The 14,778-nt window shown below is 37.2% G+C and overlaps 4 protein-coding genes across 4 annotated transcripts in view; 2 read left to right on the top strand and 2 right to left on the bottom strand.

Annotated features, from left to right (window-relative positions):
* Positions 1–14,778, bottom strand: part of LOC117991552 (putative phosphatidate phosphatase) — a 362,451-nt gene that overhangs the window by 1,574 nt on the left and 346,099 nt on the right. Inside the window, exons 2-6 of the mRNA XM_034979146.2 lie at positions 8,327–8,503; positions 3,628–3,779; positions 2,845–3,042; positions 1,192–1,359; positions 511–687 (exon numbers count right to left, since the gene is read on the bottom strand). Of these exons, the coding sequence (XP_034835037.1) occupies positions 511–687; positions 1,192–1,359; positions 2,845–3,042; positions 3,628–3,779; positions 8,327–8,384 (753 nt within the window). The 5' untranslated portion in view covers positions 8,385–8,503. The remainder of the gene's footprint in view (positions 1–510; positions 688–1,191; positions 1,360–2,844; positions 3,043–3,627; positions 3,780–8,326; positions 8,504–14,778) is intronic.
* LOC117991780 (mitochondrial potassium channel ATP-binding subunit) overlaps positions 1–14,778 on the top strand; it is a 325,288-nt gene that overhangs the window by 119,347 nt on the left and 191,163 nt on the right. The window lies entirely within an intron of this gene.
* The window catches only part of LOC117992053 (dystrophin-like), a 248,937-nt gene that overhangs the window by 115,459 nt on the left and 118,700 nt on the right, over positions 1–14,778 (top strand). The gene's annotated exons all lie outside the window — the stretch shown is intronic.
* LOC117991549 (putative phosphatidate phosphatase) overlaps positions 12,809–14,778 on the bottom strand; it is a 105,595-nt gene continuing 103,625 nt past the window's right edge. Inside the window, exons 5-6 of the mRNA XM_034979143.2 lie at positions 14,437–14,613; positions 12,809–14,041 (exon numbers count right to left, since the gene is read on the bottom strand). Coding sequence (XP_034835034.1) covers positions 13,928–14,041; positions 14,437–14,613 — 291 coding nt within the window. The 3' untranslated portion in view covers positions 12,809–13,927. The remainder of the gene's footprint in view (positions 14,042–14,436; positions 14,614–14,778) is intronic.

Here is a 14,778-nt window from a genome sequence, read left to right as displayed (position 1 = left end):
TTCTTCTTTGTCTTTGTCTAGTGATATTGACATAATATTTTTTTGTCTTAAAAAGCTTGAACGAGGAGAGGGGCGGACAGCCGCTCTCCATTAAGTCGGCCCCCACTCGTCTTCATTGTTAAGTCGTTTCCATTACAGCTGCCTATCTACCTAGCCACATCTGCTAGCGACTAGCGTTTGGCTGCAATCACATCTGGTGGCAGGTGATGCAGCCTGAGATGGAGCGCGCTTGCCTAGAACATGCGTATGCACTCAAGTTTTTTTTAAAGAATATTAGCCATGTTATATGACTAATATTCCCCTTTCCTCTCCAACTAAGCGTCAAGCTTGTGCTAGGAGTAGGTACGACAATAGTGCAACAGGCGGGGTTTGAACCGTCGACCTTTCGGTTTTCAGTCCACTCCTTTACCTGTTGATCTATTGAGGCTCTAAATTGAAGAGCGCAAGCGCGCGCGTGAGTTTGATAAGGATTTTGCTTTAGAACATCAAAACTCGCTTGGTAACACTTACCACAACAATGCCATAGAGCGCTCCGACAGCGAATCCAACGGCTACGTCACTCCAGTGGTGCATGTGGTCCACCACACGCGACAGCCCCACGTACCACGCGCCGATCAGTACTGCGAACTGAAAGCCGTGACGTAGGAGCTTGGAGCCGCGCCATTTGCCCTTCACTTGGATGTAGAACTGAAACAAAAATGTTGAGGATCTTTGAATAGTTGATATTCGACAAAACGAGGGTCCAGGTGGAATTTGGTGATCGAATCTTTTAGGTGTTTCGCATGTATACGTTTATAGCCTTTATGTTTTCTGTCAAAAATTTCTAAAAACGATCGTGTCTCGATCGTGTAAAAACGATACGTCAAAAGTGAAGGGGAAAACAGAAGCTGGAAGGGCATTCCATATCCTAGCGGTTCGAATTAGAAACGAGAAAACAAGTCGCTTCGTAGCTTAGGTGGAATTTCGACTACATACGGGGCAGACAGCAGACTTTGACGTTGCTTTGCGGCACGACTGTAGAATGGTAGGAACCAGCAGCCCCCCGACTGTGTAAGAAAAACGTATCGTGATCACAATCGACAGAAAATTCGGCTGTTCGCATTTGTTAACAGCCAATCAAGGGGCAGGATTTGCTACCGATTACGATGAATATGTTTTTCTTCCACAAACGTAGGGCAGGTCAAAACTTACAATGAGGAACACAGCACTGTACATGGCGAAGCTGGAGTGCGCGCTAGGGAAGGACAGCCGCATATTCGTGAGCCGCGCCGCGTCCGCCTCTGGACCAGTGCATGTGAAGTCCTGGATGTAGCCCAGAGTATTGAGGGTTGATGATGCGACTGGCACTGGTCGACACACCTGGAATTTAAAAAATATTGGCATTTAGTATCCGTAAAAATCATTTAGGAACAGTTCTTCGTCTGTTCTTTTGTGATGCATCTTAGATACAGGTCTTTAAGTCCCTGAATACTACTAGCATGTATATGTAGGTATGGGCATCAGCCCGCGACTTTGTCCGCATGAATTTAGGTTTTTAAGAATCCCGTGGGAACTCTTTGATTTCCCGGGATAAAAAGTAGCCTATGTCCTTCCCTCGGATGCAAGCTTCTATCTAACACAATAAAAACTTATGTTTTATATAATTTTTTAGTGTTTTTACCTACACTTCAAGGAAATTACTAAATAATTTTAAATACACATCAAAAATTGCGTAACCGGCAGGAATCGAACCTGCATCTTCTGGGTTGGCGCCCGATGCCTTGACCATTCGGCCACGGTTTCGCTTACTGCCAGTAACGAAATTTGTGATGTGTATGTTCACTCAGTACTAGACATGTGTCCGCTATAGCGTAACTTAACTGAAAACCGCTGCCGTGCCTATAGCGTACCGTAGCGTTATTGTCGTAGCTAGCAACGGTTTTCAGTTATCATCTATGACGAACCACCTGACAACGCAACACTTCCAACTGGCAACTGACAATGCATTGTTTGGTTTTTTGGTAACTAGAAACGCAATAATTATGCCTTCTCTTTCTTTCTTTCACTGAAAGCTGAGAAGGAGCGGTTATTGGCTACCGGCTTAGTAACTAAGAACTTGGTAAACCAAAGCCGATCTTATCTCTATTACGCTAAGGCTTAACTGTACAAGTACTTGTCCATTACACTTTGATCTGTCAATCTAAATACAGTTAGCCTTAGAGTAATAGAGATAAGGTCCTCTTTGGTTTATCAATCTTCATGAAATGTTTTTGGTTAACTGGACTGTGGGAAACTATTCGTGCAGGCGTCCACTATAGTTTGACCTATGTCAATGATCAAATTAAACTTTACTGCTATGAACTTAAGGTTGTGATTACTTCACGATATTCATGAAAGTAAAATTGGTTTTATTTTAGTGAATATGCGCGCGCTAGCTATACAGACGGTATTGATACGGCAGCTAGCTTAGTTACTACTACGGAAACCGCTGCGCGTTGCGCATATTAAATTAGTTGAAACACAACTCTGATACCGATATTCGGCAACGGTTAACAATATCGGTATTGAAACTAAGTAACTGTTGATTAACCGTTGCCGTAAATAGCCAATAACGCCCATCTTTACTCAGTACTGAAGCGACTGTTTAATGCTATCTAGTAGCGACACTTTGCAGTTATCGAAACTACTTTCAAAGGTTACCATATTACAATGCAGCTCTTTGAACGAGAAAAGACATTACTGGCAGTAAGCGAAACCGTAGCCGAATGGTCAAGGCATCGGGCGCGAACCCAGAAGATGCAGGTTCGATTCCTGCCGGTTACGCAATTTTTGATGTGTATTTAAAATTATTTAATAAGAACTTACATCAAAGAAATGCGGCCTCAGCCTGCCGATGACGTATTTAGCAGAGTTCACAGTCAGTTGTTGGCACGCCGCGCCGAACGTGAACACGCCGATGGACGTGTAGCTCTCCCAGAGCCAGCCTGCCACCAGGTTCCCGAAGAGGAACTTGTCGCCTACGCCCTTCCCTTGCTTATCCCGAACTAATTCCACAATTATTATCTGAAAGAGATTTTTTTTGGCATAATATATCCCATCCAATCCAATCCATCAGCCTGTTTGCGTCCACTGCTGGACATAGACCTTTCCAAGAGCGCGCCACCAAACACGGTCCTCCGTCTGCCTCATCCATCCGCAAAATATATAAGGAAGGTAAATCTAAAGAAAAGTTTACTAGTAGCAGGCACGGTTGGAATTGTTGTAATAAAATTAATAAACCAGTTTTAAACAAAAAATGTTTTGTTTTTCCAGCAGGCTGGGCACATTTGGTTACCCGAGACTATACGGAGGGCGCGTAAGTCTAGTGTTAACTATTAGGAGAGAGAGAGAGTTTAAAATGACGATTGAAAGAGAGGCGTTTGTTAAACTTATGAAATTCAACTCGCGCAGCATTGCGGAATGCTGCGCGAGTTGAATTTCACTGAGTGGAGAGCTGCGTTTGAGTTGATATTAAAAGAAAGGACACTGTGCCTCGACTCCATTTATCTTCTTTGCCTTCAATAATATCAATATTCAGTACACTACTTAGGTATGCGCTGTGCCTAATAGAATTTTAATAGCAAATATGTTAACCAAAGCATTGCTTACCGTAAAAACATTGAGAGCAAAGCCGACGCCCGCCAGCAGGCCTTCAGATATTTGCTGCTGCTTGTACGGCAGCATGAGGGATAGATCATTCTCGAAGTAGCCGCGGTGATACGGCTCCGCTACCAGTTGTAGTACTAGCAGGGGTACTGACACTGAAACATACAACATTTTATTTATAGGATTTTTTTATTCTGATACAAGGTAGACCTTGACTACGATCTTACCTGATGGTAAGTTATAATCTAAGTTATACACTGTAGTCTAAGATGCAAGCGGGCTAACTTTGGAAGGAGTATGGTAGTTTTTTTTAATCCATACTCCTGATCGGTTTCTACACGGCATCGTACCGTACCGTACGTTAGTTGGGATATGAACTGCAAATAGATAAACAGATGGAAAAATAATCCATGTTATCTATTTGATTATGAGGGTATTTGATAGTGATCGAATAAAATGCGATAATTGTACTGGTAATTGAGATTTGACTCACTACATGGGTACCTAGTAAGTGGGCACATTACTAATTATTTTTCTTTAAAAATGGTATGAAATTAAATACCACCTATAATGTGCTAAGTAGGTACCTAAAAATAACTGAGTACCTAAGTAATAAGTACCAAGTTATAATAAAAATTGGTAGTTACCTACCTAGGTGATAAAAAATACTATCGTTAAGTGTCATTGTCCATTTAAGCTATTTTGACTGAATTTAGAACATCAGGTGAAAATGAATTTACACAAAGATAAAAATTCAGGTAGGTAAATAGCGTTTTTTATCTCCGCAGAATCTAATGACCCGGTTGCTGCAATTATACGGTATAAGTACCACCACTTCCTTATTTGATGACGCTAAGCTAAGAGGTCATTTGTATAAAGGCAATAGCTACGACTGATTGTTAAGGTTTTACTGCAAAACGGATTTATTGATACGTAAAGAAAACCATGGCTATAGTGCATACTGCATACCATTACGTATAATTATCTACCTAAACACCGATAAAACCATAAATAAGAAGACTTTTTAGACTCTGTAGTCTGTACAGGACCTACTCTATTGCCTCTATTGGTCATTTTGGGCCAACGCTGACCCAGCACACTGCAAATTTTTAGACTCTGTAGTCTGTACAGGACCTACTCTATTGCCTCTTTTGGTCATTTTGGGCCAACGCTGACCCAGCACACTGCACATTCACATAGTAGGTATGTCTAACGCGTATCTACTAGAAACTAAAACTAGGCCCTAAATAGGGATAACACTGTTATCCCTATTTAGGGCCTAGTTATCAATAACAGCTCAGCAGGGTGATTCGCTAACTCAGTTTCTAATACTGAATGATAGGCACGACGCTCATTTTTAGGGTTCCGTACCTCAAAAGGAAAAACGGAACCCTTATAGGATCACTTTGTAGTCTGTCTGTCTGTCTGTCTGGTCTGTCTGTCCGTCTGTCTGTCAAGAAACCTACAGGGTACTTCCCGTTGACCTAGAATCTTGAAATTTGGCAGGTAGGTAGATCTTATAGCTGACATTTGGAGAAAAATCTGAAAACCGTGAATTTAGGGTTAGATCACACAAAAAAATATTTAATTGTGGTCATGAACTAATAATTAGTATTTTCAACTTTCGAAGTGAGTGACTATATCAAGTGGAGTATCATATGAAAGGTCTTTACCTGTGCATTCTAAAACAGATTTTTATTTATTTTTATGCATCATAGTTTTTGAATTATCGTGCAAAATGTCGAAAAAATACGACTGTAGTACGGAACCCTCATTGCGCGAGCCTGACTCGCACTTGGCCGGTTTTTTAATCCGTTGAAGGTTTTCTACGAAAAATATTTTAATATCACCCTCATTGGTTGGTTCTACATTGCTGCTTCACTGGGTGGTAGTAAAATATTTTTTTGTAGAAAACCTTCAACGGATTAAAAAATGAGCTCTGTGGCTATCGTTCAGTGTTAGACACGCGCTGGTATTCATAATATTTTCCTCCTATTTAAGGACGTCCGTTATCTGATACGTCCGATACCGATTAACTACTCATATCAGGATAAGTCCAGGTACCTATCGATTTGTTTAGTGATAACTTGATAAGTTGGAAAAATTCAAAGATAAGCTAGTAAAATCACACGACTCTTCAGTGGGAGATGTCAAGTAGGTAAAAATCTGTAATTTGGCTCTTGCAGCAGTAGCATCTTGCATTTTAAGTGTACTTGCTTACTAAACTCGGGATAGAATTTTTCCTAAGAGCCAGCGCGTGCCAGACATTCGTTGTTTTATTAAAGCTGAAAGTTTCTCTGCGTATTGTCCCCAACACTGGGAGGAATGTTTTTTTGGACGTCTGTTTCGATCATGGTGACTTTGGGAGTTCAACATGTATTCATTCAGTATCATGGCAACCCCCTGCCAGACGCCCTTAAAGTTTAATATTTTAAGGCTGTCTGGCAGAGGGTTGCCGCGACACTAAGTTTCTGGCAATGCAGGACGTGTTTCTCTATTCCGAAGAAAATAAAAAAACTAGCCAAGTTCGAGTCACACTCGCGCACCGAAGGTTCCGTACCTACTAGTAGTATTTTTTGACATTTTGCACAATAAATTAAAAACTATAATTCATAAAAATAAGTAACAATCTGTTTTAGAATGTACAGGTAAAGCCTTTTTATATTATGAATACCCCACTTCGTATATTAATCTTACTTTGAAAGTTGAAAATACTAATTATTTGTTCATGAACACATTTTAATATTATTTTTTGTGATGTAACCACAAATTCACTTTTTTCGGATTTTTCCATACAGACAGACAACGAAGTGATCCTATAAATTTATTTTTTCCTTTTGAGGTACGGAACCCTAAAAAGGGTAAAATACCCTGTTAGATATTATTTCTTAATTATTTTTCATGAGGCATCTAGGAGGCATCTATATTTTTTAACAGACTTTCAAAAAGCAAGAGGTTCGCAAGTCGATTGCGATCGAGGTGCGATTTTAATTATTATTATACATAATATAGCAGGTAGATAAAAAGATTTTCTAGACGATTGCATTATATGACCTCTGCAGGTCCGTAGTGAACTAAAGGCATTCAAAGGTAATCAAGATTGTAACTAGATTGTAATATATTGTTAGATATAGGTATACCTACCGTATATTATACCTAATCTGGATATAAGCTATGGGTTCTAACCATTTTAAGGCAGTGGTCCAACCGCCGGCGAGAAACGACCAACTATCGGCGATTTTCTCTCTCAAGAAACGCACAATAAATGTACATTCCGTGTAAACGAAAGCGATGCATATATCAAAAGTTGCTCTCGGACTGTTCACACTGCCGGCCGGCGACGACTCGCTTTACTAGTTTTGTCGCTGAGCGACGAGCTTTCAAAAATAAACTCGCTCAGCGATATTCGTTCAGCGAAGCTCGCTCGCTTGAACACGCGTAACGCGAGCGCAGGTTTGCGCAGGACTGAACGACCGCGGGCGAATGGCGCGAGTAATCGCTCGTCGCACTTGCACACTCGCTTATAACCCGGTGACAGAACAATCGAAACTACACACTCGTTTCTAGTTCTACTCGTTTCTCGTTCATCGTCGGCGGTCGGACCACTGCCTAAGCCTCCAACTTCAAGTCTCAACTTCAGTGCCGTGAACATGCGGCACCTACTCGTATATCGCAAAAAAAATGTGTACCTACCCTACAATAAAAAAAATTTAACTAAAGATAAGAAAATAACAAAAGATGTGTCTAGAACTCTAGATGTCTTTTCAAATTGATTAGAGACAGTAAATCAGCAGTGTAAAACAATGGAACCATATTTAACTAGTAACTACTACGTACCAAGGTACAATAAGTATTCATTCATAAGAAGTACGGAGTCAGTATGATTATACATCCCTGTAAGTATAATCATACCGACCACATAATCATACGTAATGAATAGGTAATGTATGAGGATAAAATAATAATGTAGGTACTTATACGTACCTATCCTCTACAAAGTACAAGTGAGCTGAAAATATAACCAAAGAGTGGTTATGGTGTACTTCAATATATTTTATTACTAGCTGATGCCCGCGACTTCGTCCGCGTGGAATCAGGTTTTTAAAAATCCCGTAGGAACTCTTTGATTTTCCGGGATAAAAAGTAGACTATGTGGCTAATTCCATTGTACACAATCTCTAAACTAAACTAAAATGTCACGCCTAAATCTATTGCTATCCCTTTCATAATGTTGCTTGCTGAAAAGGATGGCACTAGATTTAGACCTGTTAATTAATTAATTTATTTTATTTTTATTATTCATGTACCAAAAATTGTAGTTACAAAGTAATAATAAATTAAGTTACATCGGAAATTTAGTTTAGTTTAGAGATTGTGTACAAGAGAATCGGCCCCAATGTCACTCTCCAGGTCTTTATCTATACCAATGCAAAAAATCACGTCAATTCGTTGCACCGCTGCGACGTGATTAAAGGACAAACCGACAAACCATCAAATCAACAAACAAACACACTTTCGCGTTTATAATATGGGTACTGATATTCACCAAGTATTTAAGACGATTATCATGGGCTCCTAGAATAGTAGGTAAGTATGTAGACCAAGTAGACATGTAGTATATGATTTAAATAGGTATCGTATCTTTTAAAAAAGTCGCGGGCATCAGCTAGATGTGGTTACTAATATTAAAAATCTTACTTACCGCATGCTAATACAAAGAGGTCCAATATAATTTTCAGCATCAACTTGTCAAACGCCATTTCACATTAGTCACAGATTCACCAAGGATTCACCGTTATTTGCGCAGGACTTTCATTTAGTTACCAACACAGACCAGTCACCAAACAAGTTTAAAAAAAACATTGATTTTTTTTAATCTGTTAAAATTTAATACGACCGTTTCGCCAGCGAATTGAAATCTCAATGATAAAGCATCGCTGATAAAAAAGGCAATCTCTAAGTGGGGTAGGGTTAGTCATTTATGCGAACATGGTTTCATTTCATTATGGAAAAGCCTCAGGTTTTACTTTGAATTTATGTAATATCGAATTTACTTTGTAACACAACAAATTTTGATATAACCTGTGATAACTTTCAACGTTATTAATTTACTACAATATAATTGCAAAACATTGCAAGAAAACTAGTGTGGGTGGTTTGATAAACTTAACCAGATGTGCGGAAATTAACATTTCTGTCATAGGATTTTAGTCCCTGTTCTAACAGATCAAGGAGCAAAATTCCATAATATTTTATATTCAACTGATTGTTGTCCTGAAAATGTGGAACAGTCAAGTTTACTTAAGAAATAGCGTACCTACGCTATTAGCAACTTTATTGCAATGTACTAATGATAAAATTCCAATACAATGCCTATTTGAATATCTTTGAATGTTGGCGCCATCTATGTACGAATACAGAAACAACGGTACCGACATAAGTTTACCACAAGTTTTGAAACCATTCTCATAGGGGACGCTATAAGGTTCAGTTATAGCACAGATAGGTTTGCGAAGGTTTGCGACTTGTTCTTGAAACAAAATTTTGAATTCAGAGTTTCCGCCACAGAAGTATCTATGGCGGTAACTATGAATTTAAAATTTTACAAAAATTAAGATTTAATTACGTCTCATTTTTAAGGACTCAATTAAAAACAGATATTTTAAATTCAGAACGTGTTTATTATGCTTCAGTGTTAAAACTATGTACATTATAAAACATTACAATTAAGCAGCTGCCAAATAAAAACTAGTGATAGGCAGTGCATTCTCCAAAACTACAATATAAAATAAATAAGTGCATTGTAAACATTGTACAATATAGCTTAGATTAAATATGTAACGAAACATTTTATATAACTCAAAATGTAAATAAATATTATGTACTATGAGCTGATAGTTGAAACATTTATGATAGGTACTCCTATATCATTAATTTTTTATATCATTTAAGCTGGCCGCATATTTTATCAGAAATTACTGTCGGTCCGAAAAATTCCGATGTACGCCAGCCGGTATCTTGACGCCCTTCGATTTCATGAGAGAGAGAGAGAGAGAGAGAGGGGGGAGGGAGAGGGAGAGAGATAAGAGTTTACGCGATCGAAAGAAAGGCGTTTGTTAAACTTGTGGTGCAGTGCTGTGCGAGCTGAATTGCACTTTATTGTGTCGAACCTAAAGTTGCTATTTATTTAAACGTCTGCAGATTCAAATTTCTGTGCTAGACCCTGCAGCCTGTCAGAAGTTTTCCGGCTTCGAAAGTACAATTCTGATGTTCGCCACACAGTATGACAATAAAGATAACTGAGTTCTGACAAAAAATTCCTGATAACTATTCGACCAGCCTTATAGTAACGACAAATATTTACTAATTTAAGAATGTTTGTACAATTAAAAAAAAGACATTAAATTTTTTTACCTTTTTGTTTTTAAATTCATAAACGATTCTAGTTTATTCCACTCAAATATTTTTTTCAATACTTTTAAGTGGTTTTTTCAATGTGCCAACTAAATTTTTCTTATCTATGGTGCCCATCTACAATGTTTAACTGTCTCTTAAGTTATAATATAAAAATACATTAAATTGTGATATTAACATTACTTATTTATTAACTACATAATATAACTAAAATCGGGGTAACTTTGCTGTTCAATGTAACTTTGAAAAAACTTTAATCTCTATTAAAATACAAAAAATGTCTCTACCAGTCTTGACTTTGAAATCATCCAACCGATGTGCTCCAAACCAGTTTTATTAGAAAGGCAATATTGCGAAGATGGCTATAGACCAATAAAAAAGCATTAGGATTTTTTAGCATAGTAGCACAGCCGTTTATCAAAGAATTAGTATAAATTAGGCGTTTTTGGTCATCGATGTATAGCTAATAGTAAGACAAAAAACCATTTAAATGGTTAGAGCTTCATTAATAAGCAAAGTTGCCCCCATTTAAAGTACATTAGAATTGACAAGAATTTTCAAAATTTTCTATTAACAATAAATAAGCACATTTATTTTGATACGCCTAATAAACGCTAATTCAGCAACTTTCATAAACCACTGCAATATTTTTATTTACATTTTTTCAATTGGCTCTACGGCTCTGGGTTCTAGCCCTTTTTATTTACACCTCTAAATATATCACAGAATAAAAATACAACCCAATGTCTTCAAGACAGGGTATTTTTATATCTATATCTACTAATAAATAAACGTGCCTTGTAACTTTTTTACTAAAAAAGTGAGTAAAAATGCACTCAAATTCGTTATTATAAAATACCTGTTATAATTTAAAAAATATCTTAATAATAATATAATTGTACTATCTACTAAGGCTATCTTGACATTTGATCAAATATATATAAAAAAGTAAATATATATTTAACATAGAGTAGTCGTAAGTAGAAAGGATTTAGAAAGAATACTTTTTTATGTACTTAACTAGCATAATTATTTATATTATTATTAAACCAACACCTTATAATAATATATCTTTATATTTTCTAAACCAATAAAGTTAGCTGATTAAAGGCCGATTTTTCAATTACCAAACAATGTTTAACTGAGAAAAACCCTGGTACAGTTCGCGGCCCAAAGTAATGTACATCGACCTTCAGGATGATATTTCGGCTTTGTAGAGCGTTGTCTCTGTCACTCATACCTATATGACGTTTTCTAGAAGGAGATAGCGTATTTGTAGAGCATTGCCTCTGTCGTTGAGACCGACAAAATGTCACATAGGTATGAGTGACAGAGACCAAACCAACCAAGACTAAGAGACTAGGAGGCTTCTACAAAGCCGAAACCTCTTACTAAAGGTCGATGTACAATATTTCCTGCCGGCTACTGTACTGATTGTATGTGATTAATTTTGACAGTTTTTGCATTGAAAATCTGTCAAAAGTCTTGTCAGTTAAAGTTTATTTGGAATTTAAAAACGAGCCCCTACTTATAGGTGCTCTGTAAAACTTAACACGTATTTTCTTAGTATTTGCCTTTAACTGATGTGATGTAAGGTATCATAATATAATAAAAATGCACCTCATGTATAAATGCCTTTACAATAAATTTTACATTGCACAATAGTGCACATGCTATGTGCATTGACATTCATGTTGCATTCATTGAATTATAGGCTTCAACTTAAATGCTATAAGTGCTTAAACCGCGTGTACATAAATAAATCTCTATGCGTAGTAAAGTTGCAACAGATCTCATAATACTGTCATACAAGCAATTCAAACGTGACAAGCCGACAAATTGACTTAATATGAAATGTGCATCTGTATGGAAGACGAGGGGTTAAAATAATAATCTGTGGAAATGTGTTATCGACCACGCAGATCGATTGTGTTTCGCTATAGAAAGTTAAGGGCCTTCGCACTTAATATATCGAATTCAGACGTACAGTACGCAGCAGAAAATAATGTACATCGACCTCCAGAATGACATTTCGGCTTTCTAGAGCGTTGTCTCTGTCACTCATAGCTATATGACGCTTTGTCGGTCTCAACGACAGAGGCAATTCTCTACAAATACGCTATCTCCTTCTAAAGGTCGATGTACGACATTATTTTCTGGCGCGTACTGTTCGCTTTATTAGACTGGACGCATACTGGTTACTATCGCCTGATTATTACACGACTGCACAAAAAGAGGAGTGTAATGTTTTCAGGGTATGGTTTGTATGTATTGTCAGTTTCTATATTCCACCATAACTTCTAATTGGCTGAACAGATTTGGATGAATCTATTATCGTAAGAATCCTTACATCAATCCCCTGAGACTAGCTAAGTATAACATATTTACAAATTCAACATTGGCAATTAAAAAGTGTACAATAATAAAAATAACGAGCGTACCAGCAGGCTTTAACAATTTAGTTTAGAGATTGTTAGCAGACATTGCAGAATAGTTAGCTGTGATGGACCTACATAATATTGTAAGTATATTTTTCAGTAACGATATTAATTTAAACCTTTTTTTATATAAAATACTCCAATCAACATTTTTAACTAGACATTCAAATATTTTGTTAGGTAAGGTCTTTTTACAGAAAAAGTACTTACTTATTTGTTCACGAAAATCATAACTTTTTATTGCTAGATCTAATTTAGTACAGTTAACAGCTATTTTTCTTAATTGACGCTTTAGTATTTTCTAGAATTGCCTAATAAATATGTACTTAACTATCTAGTATCTATCGAAATGTCTTTTATTAACTCTTTCAGATATCAGATCTGAAATTGCTTTTAAATTTTAAATATCGAATACGGTAAATTGACGGTATATTTATTTTATCCACCCTAAAATAACCATTTTAGGATGTACATTGTACATACTCGAAAACGTGTGTCCCCCTGATAACGGAATTTGTATATTATTTTTTAATCTAGGATGGATAAACCAACACACATTTCCCAGTTTACACCCACAGTAGGGTTGCTGTTTTAGGGTGGATAAACGGAATAAGCGAAATTAATGGCTTTTTCCGCTTATCCACCCTAAAACAATTACTCTAGGATGTATAGTCGGAAACATGTCTATCCCCCCATAACGGAATTTGTATATTATTTTTTAATCCGGGGCGGATAGACGGACACGCGTTTACGATTATACACCCTAGGGTGGCTGTTTTAGGGTGAATAAACGGAATAAGCGAAAACCATCTATATTTGCTTATTATATTTACGCAATAATGCACCAATCCCTCTGAATAATATGTGATACGATACGTATATAAATACAATTATTACTCTATCATTCTAGAGAATCACATGACTGAAAAAAACAATTCTATCTTACATTAATTATTATCTACATCTTAAAAAGTTGTTCTATATAATATACTAGTGCATGTTAGAAACAAAATTAAGAGGCAAAATGTTTACAGTTTCTTTACGTTTCAATATTTTCTTCTTGGGGATTAATCACGCTACGCATTTGCAAATAATAAATAAGTCACAATCTGAAATAGAAGACATTTTTGCGAGAACGTCGCTTAGCAATTTTAAGCTGATTGATGCGTTGCATTAAACACCCTTTTTGTATTTAAGTAGTCAGTCATAAAAGTAGTAATTTTTGTGATTTTCTAATATTTGACACTTCACCAAATTTCACCAACCAAATACCAGGGTCTCATAAATTCAGAGTTCAATCATCGAACTTCACACAGTCGTCTTATAAACTGAAAACTGCTTACGTTAAAAGAGTTCAGACTTTAGAGGTCCATATACTCATGGGAGATCCACGACACGTTCGGGGGTCATGGTTCCTCTTCGCTCAAGGAACTATGAGACTCAGGGGAGTGTCAAACATTCCAACCAGTGGGTGACCGGGTGTTGCCGTTGGTGGTGAGCTCGTTGTCGTGGTGGTTGGCTGATTGCCGTCGCGGCGTTTTGCGGAGGCCGGAGACAAATGAGAACTGTGAAAAACCGTTTTTTATTTAGAAAAAAAATTGTGTGTAATCTTTACGTGCAGTTGAAAAAAGCTCGCGCGATCTAAAATTAGTCGGCTAAAGGATTTTATCATAATCACCTACATACATTACTAGATGAAAAAACTTTTAACTAAAGCTTTTAATTAATTCAAACTACTTCATATCATCTCGATAAAAGATGGCAGCTTCAAAACAGCTGTTCTGTTTGGCAAAATGTTCATTTCGACAAAAGTGTATGAGCATTAACTCCCATCCGAAAAAAGATCTGAGACTATCAAGTTCGCATCTAGAAGTTCTATGAAATGGAAGCAGTTTTCTTTCACATGTTTCACAGGTACCAGGCAATTAGACGTAGCAGTTCCAATCCAAAATGAACTTACAATGATAATGGCGTAGAGCAATCCGATACTGAAACCGCTGAGAACATCGCTCCAGTGGTGCTTGTAGTCGGAAACTCGAGTCATCACGGTGTACCAGGCCATCATGATCAACACGAATTGTATACCGTGACGAAGGAGCTTCGACCCGCGCCAGGTGAAACGTTTTTGAAGGTAGAACTGAAATAGAATAAATAACATACGGTTTAATTATTACGTTTAAAAACTAGTGATGATATACACCAGCTATGTACCTCATAAGAAGCTCCGAGTTACTCAGCGGATGAAGGAGTGAGCTATGCTCACAGCTCTAAGTGATCAAATAGAAGAATCAAGATAACCGAC

The sequence above is a fragment of the Maniola hyperantus genome, chromosome 20, assembly GCF_902806685.2.
Source record: "Maniola hyperantus chromosome 20, iAphHyp1.2, whole genome shotgun sequence".
Taxonomy (NCBI): domain Eukaryota; kingdom Metazoa; phylum Arthropoda; class Insecta; order Lepidoptera; family Nymphalidae; genus Maniola; species Maniola hyperantus.
This window is presented reverse-complemented; position numbering and strand designations above follow the sequence as displayed.